Source organism: Phascolarctos cinereus, unplaced genomic scaffold (genome assembly GCF_003287225.1).
Source record: "Phascolarctos cinereus isolate Bilbo 61053 unplaced genomic scaffold, phaCin_HiC Scaffold_9;HRSCAF=440, whole genome shotgun sequence".
In the NCBI taxonomy this organism is placed as follows: Eukaryota; Metazoa; Chordata; class Mammalia; order Diprotodontia; family Phascolarctidae; genus Phascolarctos; species Phascolarctos cinereus.
This window is the reverse complement of record NW_027556402.1, coordinates 260271810-260296020: the sequence shown is the minus strand read 5'-3', so window position 1 is coordinate 260296020 and position 24211 is coordinate 260271810. Positions and strand designations below refer to the sequence as shown.

At 48.1% G+C, this 24211-nt stretch overlaps 1 protein-coding gene across 5 annotated transcripts in view; it reads right to left on the bottom strand.

Annotated features, from left to right (window-relative positions):
- ANO1 (anoctamin 1) overlaps positions 1–24211 on the bottom strand; it is a 186609-nt gene that overhangs the window by 152233 nt on the left and 10165 nt on the right. The window contains exon 1 of one of the 5 annotated variants that reach the window (XM_020970770.2): positions 11215–11454. The exons of the other annotated variants lie outside the window; for them this stretch is intronic. Coding sequence (XP_020826429.1) covers positions 11215–11278 — 64 coding nt within the window. The 5' untranslated portion in view covers positions 11279–11454. Of the gene's footprint in view, positions 1–11214; positions 11455–24211 lie in introns of those variants that run through there. 5 annotated transcript variants of the gene reach the window in all.

Below are 24211 nucleotides of genomic sequence, written 5' to 3'. Positions count from 1 at the left end.
ATGATGGGTATTAGCTGGCTGACGGTACCCTCCAGAGCAACACCCACAACATTCAATGTTTTGTGCGTTCAGATGTGAGCTGAAGAGCAGCATGCTCCCCAAAAGCAACACTGAACCCCAACAGAGTAGCTGGGCAGTGCTACACAACTTTTCACTTCCCACCTGAGGATTGACTGGGATGGATTGCTGAGGGGAATAAATCATCACCATGATTGCTCAGGCCTTTGGAGGCAGGATGCTAAGTCATCATCTTTCAGATGTCTAGCTTTCCATTTATCATTTCACAGGCAGTTGGCATGACCATGAAATGGAAGGAGAGCCAAGGGACAGCTTTAATCTTCATTCCCAATACATGACTTAAGTCTCTGTGTATAGTCTCTGGCTGGGCTCAGTTCACTGCCTTGGGAGGAGGGGTGTGTGAGTGTGTGGGGGAGTGGGTGTGTGTGTGTACACAAGCCCGAGTTGTTTTCTTTATGTATAAAAACTTTCAGCTCTGGGCAAACCCACCACTTTGTTTTCATTATGGGAGTGTTTCTGACATGGTGCTTGTTCAGACATCCAGGGTATGAGGATGGTGAGTGTTATATTGATATGAATTCCAATGGCCAGGGTACTTTGGACCTCATGTTACTCATCCTGAGGAGCTCACACTTGGCAATAGGACACGTAAGCATTTCATTGTCCTCATCACCTCCTCCAGCATCAACACAAGACTCTTGATGCTTGTCATACCCTCATCCTGCCTCTCTGGGGATGGGTAGGCAACAAGTTAATAGGGGCTATTCAACAAAACTGTGCAATGGAATCTAAGGTCCCTGGTGCTACTGAAGTCTGAACAAAAATTCAGAGGAGCTGAAGATGGTTACTTAGAGGGGGAGTGTAGGAAGAAGATCATTATAAAAACGTAAGGCATAGGGGCAGCTAGGTGGCTCAGTGGATAGAGCACTGGCTTTGGAGTTAGGAGGACCTGAGTTCAAATCCAGCCTCAGACACTTAACACTAGCTGTGTGACCCTAGGCAAGTCACTTAACCCCAATTGCCTCACCAAAAAAAAAATTCAAGACATAGTCCTTAGCCTTAATGGGGAAACGTGATAAAAACTTGAAAAGCGGTGGAAAAAAAATAACGGAAAAAGATTGTTAGATAATAATATTAATGATAACATAATAGCTAGCATATATATATAACACTTTAAAGTTTGCAAAGCACTTTACAAATATTACCTCATTTGACCTTCAAAACAACTCTTGGAGGTAGGTGCTATTATCATCTTCATTTTACAGATGAGGAAATTGAGGCAGATAGAAGAAGTCAAGTGATCTGCCAAGGGTCATGTCTGAGGCTGGATTTAGAATAAATAGTGAAGGATACATGGATAGGGTAAACTAGGTCCCATACAAAAGGTCCTTTTGGGAAGATGTGGGGCATTTAATAAATGTAAAGGCTGATAGGAAGGTTTTGAGAAGGACATAAACTTTAAAGAAGGAAAGAAAGGGAGGTTGATAGGGATGAGAGGGAGCAAATGCTACACAATGAGCGTGGATGAGCAATCAGGATTTATGATGACAAGTCACAGGGAGCTACAGGGAGCTGGTGCCCAAACAATCAGAGGACAGAGAGCTGGAAAGGAACCTTAGGGAACATCTAGTCCAACCCTTCTGTTTAACAGAAAGTCTGCCTTGCCCTCCCCCCAGTTGTTAGTACGCCTCCCACTCCTCAAAATGCTTTGACAGCAATCAACCAAAGAAAACAGCATTTTTTCATTGATTAGTATGTTCTGGCTGTTACGCTAAGTGCTGGGGATACAAAGAAAGGCAAACAGTCTCTGCCCTCAGTGAGCTCACAGTCTAACGGGGGAGAAAACATAGAAACAACCATGTACAAAGAAGACATAGACAGGAAAAACTGGAGTTAATTCATCGAGATGAATTACTGAAGATTTGTAAGAAAGCACAGGAGCTCAGATTCTCCAAGCTAGATGGATACTAGATGAGTCCAACCCAGACCTGATTAAGAACACTCTGTCTTGGCATCTTGGCCAAGTGGTTATCCAGTCTTTGCTTGCTGACCCCCAGGGACAGGGAGCTCACTCTCTTTCAGGAGCAGTCCATTGTGCTTTCCAAGGGACAGCTCTCATTTTTAGGAAGCTTGTGAGCAGAAAAGGAGCATGTTAAGGTGAGGCATTATAAAATTAAATGAACTCTGTCTCTTCCACTGGCTTAACTTCAGTATCCATTAAGGAATGTCCAACAGCAGGCCATCCACATGCCTATACTAGCATTACAGAAGATGATCATCTTGGTGAAAATGAAGTGAGGATTTCATTGTTAAACTTCCTATTTGAAATATGGCTTCTGCTTGGATTTTGGGAAACTGTCATGCTTCCTGCCTGGCAGAGGTCAGTGGGTAGAGTGATGGTTCTCATCTTTGTTGATAAAATAACAATTCTTATTATCACAGCTGAAAAAATGACCAGTGTTGGAGGGGCTGGGGGAAGACAGGCACACTAGTTTTTAGTGGAGCTGTGAGTTGGCCCAACCATTCTGAAAAACTACTTGGAATTGTTAGGAACTGTGCATGCTCTTTACCCCTAATGCGAGGCATGTACCCCGAGGGAGTCAAAGATAGAAAGAAGGGTCCCACAGGTGCCACAATATTTATAATGACATTGTGCTTTTGGCAATGGCAACAACATCAACAAAACCAGAAGCCAAATGGATGCTCATCAATGGGAATTACTGGATAAAGCGCAGTAATGAAGTTAATGGACTATTACTGTTGTGAGAAATGACATTTTTGGAGAATTCAGAGAAATTTGCAGAGATCTCTTTTGCACAGCAAAGTAAACAGGACTGACAGAATAATCTTGGCAAAGGCCACAATAATATAAAGGGAAACAAGAGGGAAGGATTTGAGTCAGTGAGTGGCCAGTGATGGACCTGAGCCTGAGAGTGAAACCTACCTCCCATCCACATCAGTCGAGAAGTGGTGGAGCACAGGTGCAGAGTGAGGCATACTTTGTCAGAAACATGGCCACTGTATTGGTTTATTCTATGGAAGTGGAGGGTTCTCTGTGACAGATGGCACCTCTGGTCACTTGCCTGTTTGCTTGTTTTTCATAGTAGCAACCAAACATTTGTTTCAACAATAAACATGATCGTTGACATTGACATAGGGCTCTAAGGTTTTCTGGCCCTTCCTTTGCAGCCTCCCATCTGCTCCTCACAACAGCCAGGTGAGGTAGATGCTTCAGGTATACAGAATGCCCCAGATTGCAGAGTTTTTCAGAGCTGTCAAAGTCATAGGCAGAGAGAGCTAGGAAATATCAGAGGCTGACTCGGAACCCGAGCCTTTCTGACTCGAAGACCCTCACGTTAGCCTTTGCAGTCCTCTAAACTGAAGTAGAAGGCATGGAACTGGGAAGCCTAGCCTGAGACACTCACCATTTATGAGTCCTTTACAGTTTAATTCAATAAATATTGATTCACAGAATCGTAGATTTAGAGCTGGACATGCCTTTAGAGAGCACAGAGGCCAATCCTTTTACTTCAAAGATGATGAAACTAAATCATAGAGAGGGTGCTTTGCCTAGAGGAGCACAGCTAGGATTCCAACTCAGGCCTGAGTCCTGCCGTGCTGGGGGACTAGAGATACAAAGAAAAACAAAACCAATCAGTCGCTGTCATCCATCAAGGATCTTACATTGTACTAACGGTCTTTTGTTTTGTTTTGTTTTACTTTTTTTTTTGCTTTTTGGTGAAGCAATCGGTGTTAAGTGACTTGCCCAGGGTCACACAGGTAGTAAGTGTCAAGTGTCTGAGGCCAGATTTGAACTCAGGAAGATGAGTCCTCTTGACTCCAGGCCCTATGGACCTAGCTGTCCATTGCCTGTAGCAGCTGGCAAAAAACAAAACAAAACATACAAAAAAACCCAACAATAATAACAACAACTAATCCTCATCGAGTTGAACTTAACACCTTCGGAGTATGAAGTGCCTCCCCCAGCCCACCCCTCTTGGGGCCTCCGTTTCCTCCAGTGAGGTTGGGCTAGCTAAATCCAGCTTGAGCAGACCATGAGATCACAGGACTAGAGAAGTAGAGATAGTAGGGGCCTGCCCTGGGACCACCCTGGGAGTGAGAAGGGTGGGGATAACTGCCAGGTCAGGGAAGGGGATCGGGATCCGCTCATGCTGCTGCTAAATGGCAGGGCCTTCTGACACCAGGCCCCACCCTCCAAAAAAGAGCAGGGGAAAAGATGAACCCATTGTCCCATCAGGACTACATCAGGGTCTGGGATGAAGTGATCCAAGAAGTCAGCACACCTCCCACCAGTGCCATGTGGGCAGAGCAGAGAAGGCAAAGGATGCCAAAGAGACAGTGTTTGCCCACCACTGCCTGAGCCCAGGAGCAAACAAGGGTGCAGCCACAGAACTGGCTAGGACTTCCTGCAGGAGACTGCAGGCTTCCCAATAGACTCCTGGGTCAGGATCGTTGATTCCGATGCAGAAGGGGCCTTACAGGTCACCTAGTCCAAGACCCCATTTTATAGACATGGAAACAGAACTTTGTCAAGAAGCATTAATTGCCTACTACATGCCAAGCTTTGTGATTAGCACAGAGGAGGTGAGGAGGCAAAAGGCAGTCCCTGCTGTGAAGGAGCTCCTCCCCTGAGGATTCAGGGCTAGGAGGGAGCCCGTGGTGGCTGGTTAGTCACATCTGACTCTCTGTGACCCCGTCTGGGGTTTTCTTGGCAAAGGTACTGGCTCGGTTTGCCATTTCCTTCTCCAGTGGATTAAAGCAAACACAGGTTAAGTGACTTGCCCAGAGTCATGCAACTAGTGAGTGTCTGATGCATGCTGGATTTGAACTCTTGTCTTCCTGACTCCAGGTCCAGAGCTTTATCCACTGAGCCGCCTTGCTGACTCCAGAAGGGACAGAGGTTACCTAATCCAACTCCCTATTTAACAACTGAGGCCCCAAGAAAACAAAGCGTGCTGGGATCTTAGGTTTAAAGCTGGAAGGGTGCCTAGGCATCATCCAGTATAGTGGTCAGCAAACTCCAGTCCTGGGCCAAGGCCCCGCCCATCCCCATGGATGTTAATGATGGCTTTTACGTTGGTAAATAAAGTTTTATTGTTTCAAAAAAAATGTAAAAAACATTCTTAGCTCAAGGGCAATTGAAAAAAAAAGGTCAACCGGTCAGTCTGGCCTGTGGTTTGCCAGCCAGCTAATCTGGACCTGGAGGAGGTGCCCAAGGCCCAGAGGGGTTAAGGCACATGCCCAAAGTCACAGCGCTGGTAAGTACCTCCCTTAGCTGGGATTCCAGGCCTCAAACCCTGCCCTTACGCTTCGCTCAACCCACAAGACATGCTTAAAAACAACTGGCAGAAAACCCCAGCCCAGCCCCTCCCAGTTGGCCTGAGAAAGAGAATGAAGCTGACCAGCTGGGTGGGTCATCCCTGGCAGGTGTGAGTCTCCACCCATGGCTATGCACTACGCTGACAAGTGTTTGCCCACTGACCACAGAATGTTTCCTGGACTGTTATTGTGATACTGCAGCCTGGGAAGCACTCCTTGGGTCCCAGATACACCCAGCAGCTCCCAGGAGTAGGAATCTGAGGCCACAGGACAGCCCCTGTACTCCTATCTGGGGGAAAGTCCATGAAAACCAGAGGTATAAGACAACGATGGGTACTGGCAATTGGCCCATCCTTTCCCCAGAAGAGCCTCCTTACTGCCCTGGGAGAGGGTGGATGGGATGGGCAGCAGACACACCTCACTGGCCCTTTGACTATAGACCCATCAGAGCTGGACAGGCCTTCAGAGACTTCTGTTTACAGGAGGGAAACTGAGGCTCAGAGAAGAGCAGGGATGGTCCCAAGGTTCCATAGCTACTGTGGCAGAGCCACTGAGACCCTCCTGACCCCCAATCCCAGGGCTCTTCCTGCTCCCCACCCCTATCTCTTACCACTGAAGACCCCAGGATCAGATCTCAGGGCTGGCAGATGGCTCAGACCAGACATTCCCCACAAGCGGCCACCCAGCCTTTACTTGGAGCCCTCCAGGGAAGGGAAGCTGTCCAGTGAGATAATATTTGTGAAGTGTTTCTCAGTGTCCATCACACAGCTGGCACTCAATAAAAGCTTGCTCCCTCCCTCTCCATTAGACACATTTCCCTGACACGGATCCTAAGTTTTCGTCTTTGTCATTCACACCCAGTGCTCCTGGTTCCGTCCCATGGGGCCATGCACAAGGTCTTCTACGCTACATGCTAAGAAGCAGCTCAAGAAAGTGCACATTGCTTCAACCCTGGGTGACTAGGAAGCTTAGATTCTCTTCCATCCCACCCGCACCCCAGGGCCACGGCCTGGGTTCCCCAGTGCTCCTTTTAGGGGGCCATTCATCGGCCGGGAATGCGGAGGTGGTTTGCCAGACAGACTGCCCTCAGGGCACCACAGCTGTGACTGAAGGAGAGAAAAGAAGGCTTGGGGCACTACCACCATAGGATAAAGGAAAGGCGACCACGCCAGGCTGCCCGGCCCTGTCCTGGTCTGGCTTCAGCCTCTCCTGCCCCATCTTCTTTCCTGCAATCACCCTTGCTCCCGGTCACTCTTCACTGGCTGCCGCTATAAGCTGGACTTCTACCCACGTCCACCCCCACCCCAGCCTGTGGCTGGTAAAGTGGCTGCCTAGGAGGGCTCAGATTCAGCCCCAGGGCTGGGGGTGCGTAGGAAGGAGCATTCGTATGTAAATGATGGTGTCAGAGTTCTAAAGACATTGGACCCGCTGAGAAAGTTCCCCTTCCCACCTCCACAGGGAACACCCAGGTGGCGAGTCCTCGCTTTCCCTGGCTCTTCTCAAATTTCCTTGTGTTTCCTGATCTGCGTTCATATTGTGTCTCCATGGTAGAATGGAAGTTTGGTTTTATTATCCCCATTTTACAGATGAGGAAACTGAGGCACAGAGCAGTTGAGAAGTTTGCCCATCATCACACTGGCCCTAAGCACCTAGGAGCCCTTCTCCAACCCAAGGTCCATACAGACTGACAAAAAGAAATGGGAACAGAAGTGTTATTCTGAAGGCACTGTCAACACCATCCCATTATAGTCATACTTCCCCTTGTCTCTGCTTCCACAGCTACCACTCCCTCCTCCTCTCGCTCGAGTCAGATTCTCACCTAGACCATTGCAATAGCCATCCAGCTGTTCTCCCCTCCTCAAGCCTCTACCCACTTCAATCCACCCTCCCTTCCACTGTCAAAGTGATTTTCAGAAAGCACAAGTCTGACCATGTCACCTCCCCCCCCCCAATAAACTCCAGTGGCTCCCTACTACCTCCAGGATCAAATATAAAATCCTTTTTTGGGGGGGATGGGGGAAGGGAGGGGGTATTGGGAGCCCTTTACCACCCAGCCCATTCCAACCTTTCCAGGCTCCTTATTTGTTACTCCCCTCCACAAACTCTGACCTTGTTGCTGTTCTTAGAACGTAACACTCAATCTCCGATCTCTGCTTTTCCTGTGGCTGCCCCCGTGCCTGGAATACTCTCTCCTCTACCCCTTCTTCAGGACTCCCAGGCCATCCTCATGTAGCTGGCTATGCTCCTGTGCTCCAGTCTCTACACTCAGGCATGGCAGTCCAGCTCAGACTGTGGGATACTGGGCATGCTGGCCCCTGCCCCACCATGCTCCCCACACTTCTTCCTGTTATTCAGCCCCACTGTACTCATACTTGCCTGCCTCCTACTCCTATCCCATGCCTATCCCATTCTTGTTGGGAGTACAGGCATCTGATAAACATCCTTGCCTCTGCCACCAATGACACCTGACTGATTGCTGCAGATAGATAGCAAGAGCCCTGGGAGGGGAAGCAGCCTCTGGGCCACCAGCTTCCAGAGCGGATGTCACAGCCCTCATGGAGGGAAGCCCACTTATTGGACATTCAGCTTGGCAATTATTTCTGCAGGTGCTGAAGTTCCCCACTCTGACTGCAGCCACAGCTGCTGAAGACCTGGGGCAAAGAAAGCTCTCCCAAACAAGATCCTTGGCACATCGAATGGTTTCCATGGGGTTTTATCAGTGAAAATGATACTAAAGAAGATGTGCTACCACCAGTCTTTCTGCTGCACCCTAAGGATCATGGAACCTTTCCATCTGACTTGTAGTGGAAACCTCTTATATGTGTTTTCTCTCTGTATTAGAGTGTGAGATCCTTGAAAGTAGGGGATGCCTTGCTTTCTTGTTTGTATCTCAGCATTTGACAGTGTTTTTGTACATGGTAAGCACTTAATAAATGCTTCTTCCTCCCTCATTCCCTCTCTCCCTCTCTTCTCTCCTCCCTTTTCTCCCTTCCCCCTCCCCCCCCTCCCCCCCCCCTTTTTTCCTTCCTTCCTTCCTTCCTTCCTTCCTTCCTTCCTTCTTCCTTCCTTCCTTCCTTCCTTCCTTCCTTCCTTCCTTCCTTCCTTCCTTCCTTCCTTCCTTCCTTCCCTTCCTCCCTTTCTATTGTTCACTCACTGTAAGGATGTATCAGTTAATCACCTTAGGACTCCACTCATCACACCTGACTTCCCAGACCAAATGCCCCATCCCTGGCTGCCATCCCCTATTAAAAGTAATTTCTTCATGAGCAGAGGCTGTTTTGTCTTTTGTATTTATACTCCTAGCACTTAGCACACAGTGTTTGCCACATAGGCTTCATCAATGCTTTTTCCTACATTCATGCCAGACTTAGCTCAGAGACCAACTCCAGCAGGACTTTCCTGGTCCCTCCAGCTGCTAGAGCTTCCCCCTGCCCCAGCTGCTGGAGCTTTTCCCCTCGACCCCCCCCCCCAACAAGATCACTTTCCATCTATTCTATGTGTACCTTGTAGGTCAATGTTGTGTCTCGAATTAGAATGTGAGCTCCTTGAGCATTGATTCTGCCTTTCTTTCTACCCCCAGCACATACCCCTAGTGCCAGGCACATAGCAAGTACTTAGATAATGCTCTCTGATCTCTTTGATCAGTGGGCTATGCTAAGTAAAGCTTATGAGCTTCCTGTGGTCTAAGCTCTGTGACGCATTGGCATCGATGAATTCTACACCCCCCCCACGTCACACACCACACATACACACACATTTTTGTATTAAAAGACCTAGTGAGAAGTGCAGTTCTGCTCCTGAGGAGCAAAACCCTACAGAAAGTGACCCCTCTCCCACTCCAGGAACATTTCCAAGGTATAGAATAAAATCAATATTTGTCAAGCATCTCTTCCTCTTAGCAAGGTCCTAGGGCAAGCCCTGGGGGTACAAAGACAAAACTGAACCCCAGGCCCTGCCCTTCAGACGCTTACTTTCTACAGGATTACAGAACCCTTCCTGTTCTTTCCTCTAGCCCCCAAGTGCAGACACGTAAAGACTGGTCTTTCAAGTCAATGAAAATAGGGGTCTCTATTTACTATATTTAATATGATGATGATAATAATAATAACTATTAACTGTCACCCAGTGTTTCAAGGTGGACAAAGGACCATGGATTCTGGAAGCCCTGAATTCAAATGTGACTTCTGATGATACTGGCTGTTTGACCAAGGGCAAATCACTTAACCTCTTCTTGTCTCAGATTTCTCATCTGAAAAATTAAGATAACAACAGCATCTAACTCCCAAGGTTGTTGTCAAGAACATATGATATGTTTGTAAAACTCTTGCATATGGTAGGCACTTAATAAATGTGTGTTCATCTAAATCTAGAATCTAAGTTACAGAAGAGCTGCTGATCTGGGGGTGGGGTGGGGAGAGGATTTTCACACTGGGAATTTCCTACACTGATGAAAACAGAAGTTTGGGGTGACCCTCCTGCTCCCAAAGGCCTTTGCTTATTGCAGGGTAGCAATGCTTTGGAATAAAGTTCTGTTCTTTTTTCAGGCTGACATGCTGGAAAGTCTTATTCTCCTACTTCTGTCTTCTCTCCCCCTTCAGACCCCAGCTACTTCCTTTCCCTTCATCCTGACCCCCAATTCCCTGAGCTCTCTGGGGTACTCTCGGGGGTCTGTAATAATTTGATGAACACACAGTGTTACTTTTAGAAATGGGCCGAACTCCAGTTAAATATTTGCCTGTTTAATAAGCAGACTCTGGGACAGCAGTCTCCGTGGGAATGCAGAGAGATAGAGGGAACGAGAGAACGAGAAAGTAAAGGCAAGGACTCCCCAGTCTATACTTAGCAGTAACCGGTTTGAGTTGGCATTTTGATTGTAGGCCACAGAAAGTCTCACTGCTGTGATTTCATTTAAGATCATCCTGCCCTACAATTAAATAAAACTTAGCCTTCCATCCCCCTTCCTTAAGTAGCCCAGTTTGAGGTTTATCTAATAACCTTTGAACTGGGAGAGGAGGAAAAAACTAACCCTCCAGTGAACTTGGACAGGGTCATTTATTTTAAAATTATTAGTATAAAAATATCCCAAGCTCTGATGTATGTCGGAGGGTCCTGGGTGTCAGTGAAAGTCCTGCTTTAAGCTCCATGTTTGCCTCCCTCTGCTTGCCTCTCTCTGAGCACACACACACACACACCACACACACACACACACACACACAATTTTTGTTGGGTCCTTTAAGTTCCTCTGCGGTCCCCATTTTTATTTTAAGCCAGAGTAGTTCCTTTCTATCATTGGTAAATCTAAGCGCAAAATAGTATGTGTTTATTAATAGTCCCCCAGGAAAAACATCCGAAACGCCTTGCTGTCATTTATCTGCCCGGGTTTATGGAAAGGAGTCACTTCTTGGCGTGGACTCCGCCTCCAGACTTTCGGATAGCTTGCCCAGCTCCTTTGCCCTTGGGTGGGGGTAGGAACTTTGGAAAGCTCCATTTAGGTATGGAGCACAGGCAAAGTTTCAGGTCTTAAAACTCTCTTCAAATTGCTATTTGCGCCATCAAGAAACTGACCATTGGCACCTAACTGGTCTACGTGACACTTCGCACCCCTTAAGGCACCCTGGACAGGGCTCCCTTGTCCCTAGACCCAGCCCAGGTCAGTCTGGTGGGGAATCTGCCTCCGAAGGCATCCGGGCTCCCATCCAAAGACGAGCCAAGAGCAAAGGCAGCCCCTTCCTCCTCAGGCTCGCGCCATGGTCCAAGTGCTGACTCCTTTGCCAAATTTGCCTGACAGCAACCTCTCCCCCTTGTCTCTCTCCTCCTCCCCTCAAACATCGCGTTCCCTAACTGGGTTGGACTCACCCTCTTCCGAGTCCTTCTTGTCCTTTGAAGGCAGGGTCTGGAGGTCAAAGGCATCCTGGCTCATGTCTGCAGCTCCCAGCCAGAGGGATGAGGGGGCTCCAGGGACTAGGTGCCTTCACGCAGCCTCGAAATTCAGCGCTACCCTCCCCAGACACTGTGGCCCAACCGTCTGTCCTTCGGCCAGGCTCCGGCGGCCGGCCAAGCAGGGAGGATTAGAAAGGACTGGGAGTCGCAGCGCGCCGAACTGAGCCCTGAGCGGAGCCGGCCCCTCCTCCGGAGCCCCTGGGGGTGGGTAGGCAGGAGGCGCTCCCGGCGACGCCCACTCCCTTCCTCCCTCTGCTCCCGCTCCCGCTGCTCCCTCTCCCGCTCCCCCTTCCCCCCTTCCTCCTCCTCCTCCTCCTCCTCCTCCTCCTCCTCCTCCTCCTCCTCGTCTTCCTGTCCCTTTCCTGGGTACCAGGCACAGCGGGGCGCACACCTGCGGATGATGCCCTGACCCCGCTCCTCCCATGCCCTCCTCCCCCTTGCAGCGGGAGAGGCCGCTTTAAGTAATTGGTGACTGCTGCGCGCCCGAGGGTCTCGGTCGCTGGACTCCCTCCGCTCCTAACGGAAGGTGCGCGGGGTGCGGTGGGACAGACCGAACCTCATACGCGACGCGGCGCCCCACCAGACAAAGCAAAGCTGTGCGCTCTCCGAGGGAGCCCCTTCTCCTCCCCTCTCCTGCCTTGAGCTGCCCTTGGCCTCCCTTGGGCTTCTCAGGGTGCCCTGGCATCGCTCCTTGCCTAAGTTCTAAGTTCATCCCTGGCCCCCGGTCCGTGGAACAGCATCGGGGGAGCGCCTGGGATTGGGGCTGGGGCACGGAAGAGAAGAGCCTGGGCATGGAGGCGGGGATCGTCCCTCAGGACCTGCAGCTTTGTAATGAGGACCTCCGATTCTCAGCCCCGCCCCCCCGCCCCCAACGACGGTAATAAGAGGCTCAGCATGGACGGGGAGGGGGGGCGGGGGCGTCCCTGAAGGGCAGCAACCTTGTCCCTAGAACCCCTGACTCAGTCCCCCAGGACAGAGCTAGTGGACAAGTGGATAGAGCACTGCGCCTGGAATCCAGAAGACCTGAGTTCAAATCTTACCTTGGACATATGCCAGCTGTGTGACCTTGGGCAAGTCACTTAACCTTTATTTGCCCTGGTTTTCCTCAACTGTAAAATGAAGATAATCAGAACACCGGCCTCGAAGGGTGGTTGTGAGGATCAAATGCGCAGGCTTAGCACAGCTCCTGGAGCACGTGCTAGGCTGATAGAAAGGCGTATTCCCTTTCCTTCCCCTCTCCTGGGTGTGACAACGGAATCGCACCCCTTGGAAGTGGGGCAAGGTGAAGCCTGGGCATGGGAGGGGAGCGTCCCTCAGGGCACTTCAGCCTCGTTTCCGAAATTCTCCCCCAGCATGGAGGCAGCCCAGTAGAGCTGGAGCTGTCTCAATTTCCCCCGCATGATTTTCCTCTAAGAGTGTCTGTTCTGACTGAGTGAGAGGGGAGGTTGGCTGGGCTGATTTTTGAAAGGTGCATTTATTCTGCCGGGGCCATGGATTTCCTCAGTACTTTGGCTGACAAGCCTAAAGAGGTGGCCAGTGTTACCCAGCTTATGTTCTAGAACAGAGAGGAGGTGTGTTTTAAGGATCAGTGTCACACAGTGGTGGCTGGGGACATTTGGAGCCAGGGGTCTCTACGTTAAAAGTTCGGATGGACAGTGAGAACCCTCATCTCCCCATCCTTGTGTGCAATATGGCTCCAGGTAAGAGAGCAGCCCTAATCAGAGAGGGTCACTTTTAGCTTAGGATGGGCAGGCTGATGGGTGTCACACTCCAAGACCTCAGCGCTGACCTCCGTTGTCCTCTTTCTCCACTAACAGAAGCACCAGTCAGTGTACTAGCATTTCTTAGCACCTAGAGCACTGCAGGACCCCCCCCCCAATTATTCTCCTTAAACCATCTTTTCCCTCTCCATGGCATCCTCTACAAGCTGCCAGAGGTGACACAGGTTGGACCTAAAGCACAGGTTGGACCAGGTCACCTCTGCTCCTAAAGTTCCAGGGGCTCCCTCTTACTTCCAGGGCAACGTAAAGGCCTCTCCTTGACCTTCAGAGACCTTCCCCAAAAGGTCTAGTCTATCTTCCTGACCCCTCCCTCACTGCACCTTACTGTCCTTCATGCTCATGATCTCCTTCAGTCAGCCTGCCCTGCTTGGTGGTCCTTTGACCCATCATTTCATCAGCAGTCTCTGTGACCAGGCACAGACTGCTCCCCCCCCACCCTCATTGCAGTCTCTCCTCACCTCCACCTTATCAGTCTTAACTTCCCTTTAGGCTTCATCTCTCCCAGGGGTCCCCCTTCTCCCCACCCCTCCCAGGTGCCACTTTGGATTTCCTCTGGATATCTCGTAGATATTTGCTTCCTGGTTTTTGTGTTGCACTCTCAATAGAAAGCAAGCCTTTCGAGGGCTGGCTGTCTTCATTTTTGTTCTTGTTTCTTTATGCCTGGTGCCTACTGAGCACTTATGGAATGCCTTTTGGCTATTGGACTGCCTCCCCACACAACCGAGGGGCTCCCAGGGCTGGGGCATCCGGGTCCTTTGGAGGAGTGGAAGGGTTATTCGTTCCCTAGTCTCCTTAGCTTGTGAAACCAACAGTTTTGAAAAGTCTCGTGGGCCCAGTCAGGTTGGTGGCCAGAGAGAGCAAGCAGCTAGTTACAATAAAAAACAAAACAAAACGGGGCAGGGGGGTTGGATAGAGGAAGTACCAATGAAGGCGCCTCCTTGTATATCCATGAGACCCAAACAAGTGACACCCCCAGATAAATATAATAAATCCAGACCCAGGACTGCCTTCAGCCCAGCATCAGGCAAGGAGCTGACCTCAGGCCAAGCTTCCCAATGGACAAGAGCAGCTGATGGTAAATGCCATTCTAAAGGTCGCTGTGGCTCATCCCCAGAGGGGAGCCGGGATGTCTTTAGAAGAACCCCCACCCCCATGCCGCAGGAGGCAGAGCTCATGGAGGTTCTTGGCCATCTGCAGGCTGCCCTGGGCCAGGCAACCATTACTGAACACTGGTGCCTGAAGCCAGGAACTCCATAATCCTAGCCATCTAAGGATGGGGAACAAGACTGTTTGAACATGAAGGGAGCTGCTGGAGGGGTGGAGGGAGGGGGATATACCCAATGCCTTTGAAAGCAAGTTCTACTAAAAACACAGCTTTTTAGCGAACCCTTCTGGCACCTTGAGCCAGGCTATGCTACTGGCCTGCTCTGGATGACATTAACTAAGACGGATTTGGATTTAGAGCTGGAATAGATTTGAGGTCACTGGGTCCATCATTTCACTGATGAGGAAACTGAGGCTCAGCACCTAGCACAAAACTTAATCAATACATGCTAGATGGTGCCATGGATAGAGCTCTGACCTTGGAGTCAGGAGGACTTGAGTTCAAATCTGGCCTCAGACACTTGACCCTTACTAGCTGCGTGACCCTGGGCAAGTCACATTGCCTCACAAAAAACAAAACACATGTTCTTATATTAGCACAATGCTCAATGAAGACTTGCTTGATGAAAAGCCAATGATTCTGCCAATCTCATACTCCTAGTAAGTGATGAGTCTTGCTTTTTTCACCCCCTTTCACCCCCTACCCCACGTGCAGACTGAACACATAATATTGTTGTTGTGGATCGGGACTGGACTGGTCATTTCATTGGCAGCAGGAACTCCCAGGTGAGGAAATTCTCTGCACCAATGCAGATCGGCAGTTTTTCTGAACTTTCAAGTTTTAGACAGCTGCCTATAGCCCTGAGAGGTAAGTGACTGCCCTGGGTAACACACAGTCAGCATGCATCGTTGGATGGATTTAAACTAGAGTTTTCCTGTCACTAAAGATGGTAATGTTAACGTATAGAGAGAAAGAGGCCGACTGAGAGGGACGATCTAATAAGATGAGAAATTGTGGGAACCGGGGCTGTGAAAGCCAGAGAAGCAAGTGATTAAATCGAACATATTCTAGGGTCCTACTGCATGCAAGCCCCTGCTCGAGCCTGCAGTCAGCTCCCTGGAGTCAGGTCCTAGGATCCTCTTGTAGGTGGGGACCTGGAGGTGGCAGCAGTACAAAGGTAGGAAGCACCAGAGTAGGAACTGGAAAGAGTTCCCCTGACTCCAGTCACTCCCTCTGTGCCTCCACTTCCCTTAGCTCTGGGGCAAGAAGCCCTGGCTCCATTTTCCTAAGCGTTGGCATTTTTAAGTGTGCCAGAGTCTCAAAATGCTTCTTTCTTCCGTGACCAAGATTTCGCGGGCCCCTGAACATCTGCAGGAAGGAAAAAATCAATGTACTCTCTATATTTAGGAAGCATGGGCTTTTTTTTTGCCATCCTGATTTTTGGTGCTGGCTGTCCTGGCACCCACCAAGACAGAAATGATTCTGGGTCAAGCCTGAAGGGGCCCTGGAGAACTGACTTAATAAGAATAACTTATCTCTGAATATGCAGGCTTCCTTTAAGTCCCAACTAAAATCCCCCCTTCTCTAGGAAGTCTTCCCCAACCCTGCAGAATTCCAGTGCCTTCTCTGCATTATTTCCTATTTATCCTGTATGTAGCTTGCTTTATCTATATTTGTTTGCATCTTGTATCTTCATTAGATTATAAGCTCCTTTAGGTTAGGGACTGTCTTTTGCCTTTGTTTTTTGTTTGTGTTTGTTTTATGCCCAGAGCTTACCCTAACACCTGGTACCCAGTGTACTAAACATTTTACACTTATAATTCCGTATAATCCTATAGGGGAGGGAGGTGCTATTATTATCACCATTTTACAGATGAGGAAACTGAGGCAAATAGGTTAGATGACTTGCCCCAGGATCACACAGCTAGCAATCATTGAGTGTCTGAGGTAGGATGTGAACTCGAGTCTTCCTGCCTCTAGTCTCAGTGCTGTATCTACTAGTTGCCTCTTAACTGGAAGGTACTCTAGATACCACCTCATTTAATTTACTCATTTGCAGAGATCCAGGTACTCTAGGCCATCCAGGTACTAAGTAAACAGACTGCTGGAAATTGGAATTTGGTCTTTGAGCTCATGTCCCCATGACTTTTCTAGAAGCTACTGAACTCTTTCATAAAGAGGCCACTAGAATTTTGACCAAGAAATCACACAGTTGGGAACTGTCTTATTCTCCTCATATAGAATCCATCACCCAGTCAGGAGTCTGTCCAATAGAAGATGGCATCATGGGTCCTCTAACCCAGGCTCACCCAAGAAAGGGGAGGAATGGGGATGAGTCTAGAGGCTTCTTTTGAACTTTCTCTGTCTATGGCCAAATTCACTGCACATAGCTTTTCCTTCTGATTTATCCGCTCTTAGAATGTGCACTGGAATTAGGAGAGAAAAGAGATAAAACCCATTTTTCTTGGAAGGGTTTGATGGCTGACATAATACATAGCAAGGCTCGGCTGTGTAAATACACAGAGAGAATTTTAGAATTCTTAGCCCTGGGACGATGAACTATAAACCGTAAAGGCTCAGAAAAAATGTAAATATGCATTTTGGCTATTTTTAACGTCTATTATTTACTGTGCTGGGCCAGTGATGGTCCATTGTGTGCATCTGGACAGATTTAAAAGTGTGCATTTTCTTTAATACGTTCTTACTCTCGGAAATATATTAAACAGTGATTAATGAAGGTGGGCGCAGTCACAGGGAAGCTAGCTTCATTGTCATTGTTTCCTGGGCTGCAATTATACTGAGCTCAAATGGAACCCTTCAACCATGGCCAACCTAGGCTGAGTACGAATCATAAATTTAGCTCTTTTTAAAAAAAAATAAATCATTAAAGATTTGGTGCTATTTTTGTAGAATTCTTTCATTTTAAAAAATCTGGACCTGAGATTTTATTAGATTATGGAACGTCTGATGTACAAACATCCTTGACTAGTGGGCAAATCGTGATCTTAGAAAATTACCTGGGATGATGAGAAGTCAAGTGACTTGTCTAAGGTCACATAGCTGGTATGTCAGAAGTGGGACTTGAACCCAGGTCTTCCTGGTCAGTTATCTATCCACTCCATCTTCTTCCTCTTCCTTTTCCTCTTCTTCCTTTTCTCCTCTCTTCTATTCTCCTCTCCTCTCCCCTTTTTTCCCTTCCTCTTCTCTCTTCTCCCTACTTTTCTCTATAATATAATACATCTCTATATAATAATATATAGTAGATATAAAACATACATATACATATATGTGCATATTGTACCCGCTGTTAGAACATAAACTTCTAGAGAGAAGGGATTACTTTGTCTTTGAATCCCTGTCACTTAGCGCAGTGCCTGGGGCACAGCTGAGGCCTGGTAAATTCTCTTGGACTGTTTGATTGAGAGATGAAAGAGTGGACATTTCCCAAAGACTTTAACGTAAAAACTTCACCACAGCTCTATGAGATAGGGGCTACCCGGGAATTACTGCCACTTTACAGATGGATAAATTGAGTCTCAGAGAGGTAAAGTGACTTGTCTATGGTCACATGGGCAACTAGGTGGTGCAGTAGATAGAGCACTGTGCCTGGAGTCAGGAAGACTTATCTTCCAGAGTTAAAATCTAGCCTCAGGCACTTACTAGCTGTGTGATCTTGGGCAAGTCACATCACCCTGTTTGCCTTAGTTTCCTCATCTGTAAAATGAGCTGGAGAGGGCAATGGCAAACCATGCCAGTATTTTTGCCAAGAAAACCTCAAATGGGGTCACGGGGAGTCAGACATGACTTAACAACAACAAATGGTGACTCAGTATAAATATCAGGAGCAGGATCTGAATCCAGATTTCCCTGATTCTGAAGTCAGCAAGAAATCTATCTGTCATCTATCTACCTATCTATCTATCTATCTATCTATCTATCTATCTATCTATCTATCATCTATCATCTGAATATCCATCTATCTGTCTACCTATCTATCTATCATCTATCTATCCTGTGTGTCTGTCTATCTATCTATCATCTATCTATCCTGTGTGTCTGTCTGTCTATCTATCTAGTCTATCATCTATCTATCTATCTATCTATCTATCTATCTATCTATCTATCTATCTATCTATCTATCTATCTGTCTATCTATCATCTATCCTGTGTGTCTGTCTGTGTGTCTATCTATCCATCCATCCATCATCTACCTATCCATCTAAATATATGTACAGATATGTATGTGTATACATGTATCTATTTGCATAGACATACACATATAATTCTATACATACCCACATACATACATACATACACACATATAAACTAACATTCCCATAGCACTTACCATGTGCCAGACATTATATTAAGCACTGTGCAATTATTATCTCACTTCATCCTCACAACAACCCTGGGAGGTAGGTGCTATCATTATCCCCATTTTACAGATGAGGAAACTGAAGTAAATAGAGATTAAATCACTTGCTCAAGGTCATAAGCCCAGAAGTGCCTGAGGCTAGATGTGAACTCAGATTTTTCAAACTCCAGGCCCAGAGCTCTATCCACTGTGCAACCCAGCCACCTATAACTGTATGTGTCAAAACCCCCAGAAACAACAGATTCCTGCTACAGGGGCTTCACTCTCACTAGAGAAAACAGTCAGTCATTAAGCAATTATTAAGTGCTTACTGTGTACCATGAGCTGGGCCAAGCACAAAGCCAATACTTGGCCTCAAGGAGCTCATATTCTAATGGGGCAACAACATGAAACCAGCTCTGTGCAAACAAGTTGTAGACAGGATCAATGGGAGCTGACCAACGGAGGCAAAGCACTAGGATGGAGGAGGAGCCTGGAAAGGCTCCCTCTAGAAGGTGGGCTTTTAGCTGAGACTTGAAGGAAGCATCCACGGAAGCTGAGGGGGGCAAGAGCTCCAGACAAAACACCAGGGCTGGAAATGGAAGGTCTGGGGCCAGGAGCTGCTAGGCCAGCGTCATGGGGTCACAGTGGCCCGGGGTGAGGTAGGAGGAGGCTGGGCTGTGAAGGGCTTTGAACACCAAACGGAGATTTTATAGGTGATCCCGGAGGCAGTAGGGAGGCACTGACATTTATGGAAAAGAGGGGTGATGTGGGTCAGACTGGTGCTTTAGGAGGATGAATTTGGCAACTGCATGGAGGATGCATTGGACTGAGGAGAGGCTAGTGGAAGGCAGACTAATGAGAGGCAGAGACAGAGAGGGGAGAGAGAGAGGGAGAGAGAGAGAGAGAGAGAGAGAGAGAGAGAGAGAGAGAGAGAGAGAGACAGAGAGAGACAGACAGAGAGGAAGGAAGGGAGGGAGGGAGGGAGAGAGAGAGACAGAGACAGAGAGACAGGGAGAGAGAGAGAGAGAGAGAGAGAGAGAGAGAGAGAGAGAGAGAGAGAGAGAGAGAGAGAGAAGAGGAGAGGAGAGGAGAGGAGAGGAGAGGAGAGGAGAGGAGAGGAGAGGAGAGGAGAGGAGAGGACAGGACAGGAGAGGAGAGGACAGGAGAGGAGAGGACAGGAGAGGACAGGAGAGGAGAGGACAGGAGAGGAGAGGACAGGAGAGGACAGGAGAGGAGAGGAGAGGAGAGGACAGGAGAGGAGAGGAGAGGAGAGGAGAGGACAGGAGAGGAGAGGACAGGACAGGAGAGGACAGGACAGGAGAGGAAAGGAGAGGAGAGAGGAGGAGAGAGAAGGGGACATATACAAGAGATGATGTCAGGAAGGCAAAAATGCTAAGACTTCGTGATAGATTGGATATGCCACTCTGCTATTCTGCAGGCCCAGTGCACGCCACCACCATCATCATTGCTAACATTTATGTATTACCTGCTATGTGCCAGACACTGTTCTAAGTGCTTTACAGATATTAGCTCATTTGATCACCACAACCACCTTCAGAGATTGAGCATATAAAAGCAAATAGCGAGGACACCAAGGCAAACAGAGGTTCACTGACTTGCCTAGGGTCCCACAGCTAATAAGTGTCTGAGGTTGGATTTGAACTCTGGTCATCCTGACTCTGAGCCCTGTGCCCTGTAGTGCCCCCTGGCTGCCTCACACATGATCATGGGAAGCCATGCCCTTTGGGCTTGGGAACCCCAACCCCCAGACTCCACATCAGCTTCCTTTGACTCCTTCTTGACCTGACCGCTCATAGCACAAAAGTGAAAGGATTAAATTTTCCCAGTGACTTGAGCCTCCCTTAGTTTCTTCTGCGCCTCTTCTCAACAGTCCAACACCATCCACCCACCTCTTCCCTTGCTCTGTGTCACCCTGTCTGTGGTCAACTGTACCCCCTCAGGTACCCAGAACAGCCCTAGCTGCTGTCAAATCACTGGACTGCCAAGGAACCCTGGGCTTGTGGGTGGAGTGTGCCCGTGTGGGGAGAGAGGATGGGGCAGGCCTGGCTCTGGAATGGATGTCACCCCCATGTGGCTGCCTGAGTCTGATAGAACTGAAGCCAATGTCACCTCTGGACAGTGCTGGGCTGGGCAAAGCAAGAGGGCAGCTAGGCTAATAAGTTAACCACTGCTTGGGTTTGGCCAATGGATGCCTGCACAGAACAGAGCCATGGGTGAAAACAAACTAGAACTTAGTTTAAAACAAGATTATTTATGCTTCAATAACCGTTTAGGAGACTTTAATCCAGTGTCCCCAGCCTTGAGAGGTCAGCTCCCCTGAGAAGGGAACTCCAATTTGAAAGAGCTGGTGGGAAGGGAAGCTTTGGCTTTCTGTGAAGTGGTGAATCATCCAGTGGGGGCTGTGTTTTTGTTGGGACACAGTGGGTTGCATGGACATGCAGAGCCAAGAGTCCCCACTGAGTTCTAAAAGTCCAGAAAGAAGTGGTAAATTCTAAATTGTATCTGTTCAGCTCCATAAAATCCCATGGGAATGCTAAAAAACAAACAAACAAAAAACCTACAAAGTTTACAAAATGCTTTACTCACAATCTTTGTAAAGGAGGAAGCTTTTGCACTATTAACTACATTTTACCAACAGGGAAACCAAGGCATACCAAGGTCATGTGACTTGCTCAAAGTAGTAAGTCCAGGAGCAGACTTTGAAGGCAGGTCTCCTGACTCCATCCAGGGACCCTTTCCGTGGCATGAGACTCTTTCTCTTCAGCTGAGGAAAGTCATAGATTTGTGACTGTTCCATGGGCAGCTGGCAAGGAGGGACAGTTGAGTAAGGTGATGGGTCATCTATAATGAAATGCGGAGTGCAGGTTTCTGAAGCAGATCTCTGCAACTTGGGGACCTGAGTGGGCAATAGCAGTGCTGGCCTGCTTGGCAGCAAGACTGGAGGGAGGTTGGAGCTGAAGCCATTTTGCAGCCACCCAGAGCCCAGCAATTGCAAACCTGGTCTTCTTTTTCCAGTGTAGCTCAGGGCATACAGATTCTACCAAAAGCAACAGGAACGGTGTCCATCAGAACCCAGGATTCCACACACATGCAGGCCCAGGAGACCTGGCGTTAACACTAGCGGATCTCAGAAAGCTTATTTTCCAAAGACAGTCCAAGAGACACAGAAAACAAGTATTTATCATGAGATTTAGGGCTGGAAGGGACATACGATTTCACCTTGTCCAACGACCTCACTTTATAGGTAAGGAAACTGAGACCCAGAGAAGAGAAGAGATCTAATCAAGGTCCCACGGCCAATAAGTAGGAGAGCTGGGGTATGTTTGTCTATTTGTGTATTGAGTAATTTCCCTGAAAACATAGTACCTGAATTCCAAGTCAATCTAGGATTTGTTTAAAATGATGGCTCCAAGAAAAGGCCAAAGGGAATTAACATCCTTAGACTGGAATCTTCCAGTTCCATCTGACCTCAGACTGCCCAGTCACCACCCAGCAGCTTATAGATACAACCTATGTGGGAGTTGTTGGGTTTTTTTTCTTTAAAGAATTGCCCCCCCAATCTAATTAATAGTGCAAACATTTAAGCTGGGGATGGTACTGAATCACTGAAAACACATCCTGTTTTTTATAGTAAATAGTTTCCGGGCCAAAGCCATTGGCCATAAAAGAGATGGAGGTTGGAAAAATACACATAAGTTTTTAAAAGTCATTAGAGATGTGAGATTTCTAGAGTTCAAGCATGTCCAATTTAAAAAAAAGGACCTTTAAAAATGAAGGGAAGAGAAGGAAAGGAGAAGGAGAAATGCCTGTCTGACATTAAAAAGAAGAAATAAAAAGGACTAAGATGAAATGAGCTTCTTATTCCAAATTTTTTCAGCAAAGTCTGCTTTTCTGGAAGAATCCTCCCGGTCAAGACTTAGTGTTTTGACTTTTTTTTTTTTATAAGGTCAAAGAAAGCCGAGAAGGTTGAATGCAGGCACCCAGTAAAAGCCAGTTTTTCCTTCCCCAGATGTCCAGAGTGGCATTGGTCTGAGCCTCTTGCCAATGCATAGGTTTGGAGTTTCTCCTGGTGCTTTTAGCAGATAAAAGCCTAGGAGCAGGGATGATCGTTGGAATGAATGTCACCTTGTAACAAAGGGATGATTGGGGGGAGGGAGGGCATTTTCAAAGTTCATTTTCCACAGAAGGAAAGAGACTTCTAGTCCACTGCTCTCCCCTTCCCCCAAGAGACTCAGGCTGTGCTTTCCCAGGGATCTAACATCACACCATGGCCTGGTACCCAAGGCCTCATGTGGCCAGAACCAGTCAGGGCTGGGCCCTTCCAGAGATTCATTGATTTCATTCGGAAATTCTCAAGTTTTTGCTTCTCTGCCTCCGTCAGGAATTCCCCTCAAAACCAGCTTCAATCAGATATTTAGAGACCCACCCCCCTCCCCAGACACCCAAGGGAGAAGCTTTCTGGCTGTTTTGTTAGCTCTTTCCCCCCCCAGCCTCATTTTATATGGCCAGCGTGTGGGGGCCTCAAGAGCACGCCTGGAAAGGGGAGACGGGAAAACAAAAGCTGGTTACCACAAAGAGCCATCTGAGCACCTTTCCAGCATGCTGAGAGATTGCCACTCTGCTCTTGGAGGTGGTGGGAGGACAGGGCTGAGAGCAGATGTGATAAACAGCCGGCCAGGGCCAGACTTGGGAGCTGGGAATTTGCTGCCCCTTGTGTTGTGGCTTGTTTTCCCTTTTAAGACAAAATCCCTTCCCAAGAGTGTGTGATGGAGACCTTCAACATGTAATTTTTCATCTCTTACAGGCACACTAAAGAAGAGTAGAGAAAGAAGAGAAATATTTTGAATTCTAAGGGATTCTCTATCTTTCCCCCTCTTCTCCTCCCTTTTTTGTCCTCTACCTCTTTGTACCCTCTCTTTCTTTCTCTCTCTCTCCTCTTCTGTCTGTCTCTCCTCTTGCCTCTGCTCCCTTTTACAACAGAGTCTAACAGAATAGTAAGGCATTTATTAAGCACTTACTGTATGCTAAGCTCTAGAGATAGAAACATTCTGCAGTCCTTGCCCTCTCAAGAAGCTCACATTCTACTGGGGTGGGGGAGGGACATGATGCATAAAGTAGAGGTTGTGCTCATGTTTGTTTATGGGAGACAAAATGCCAGGAGTAAGTAGACTGGGAAAGCAGCAGAGTGGATGACAAGTTCCTGAAGACCTCAGGGAGGGAGCAGTGGTGGGGAAGCTAGTCCCCTATTAAGTAAATAGTAGATCCCAGGGTCAGAGTGGAGTGGGGCTTGGGAGTGTGTCCAGCAGAGACACCAGGACGGGAGTCAGAGTCTGGTTCTCTGGGAGTGATCTGAGTTCAGTAGAACTAAGCAATAGGACAGTAAGGGCTTCACCTAACGGCTCCCTTTAGTGGCAGGCAGGTGGGGCTGGTCTTCTCCTTCTGCTCAATGGTGGGCTGAGGCAAGGGAGGGGGAAGGTCTTGGGTCCATTGTGTGGAAGGCAGGGGAGAGGCCTGGTCAGTCACGAAGTCAATCAAAAGTTTTTAAGTACCTATTACTCATGTGGCACTGTGCTAAACTGCTGGGCATACAAAGAAGACCCTGTCCAAAGAGGAGCTAACCATCTAAGTTCAGAGACAACATGCAAA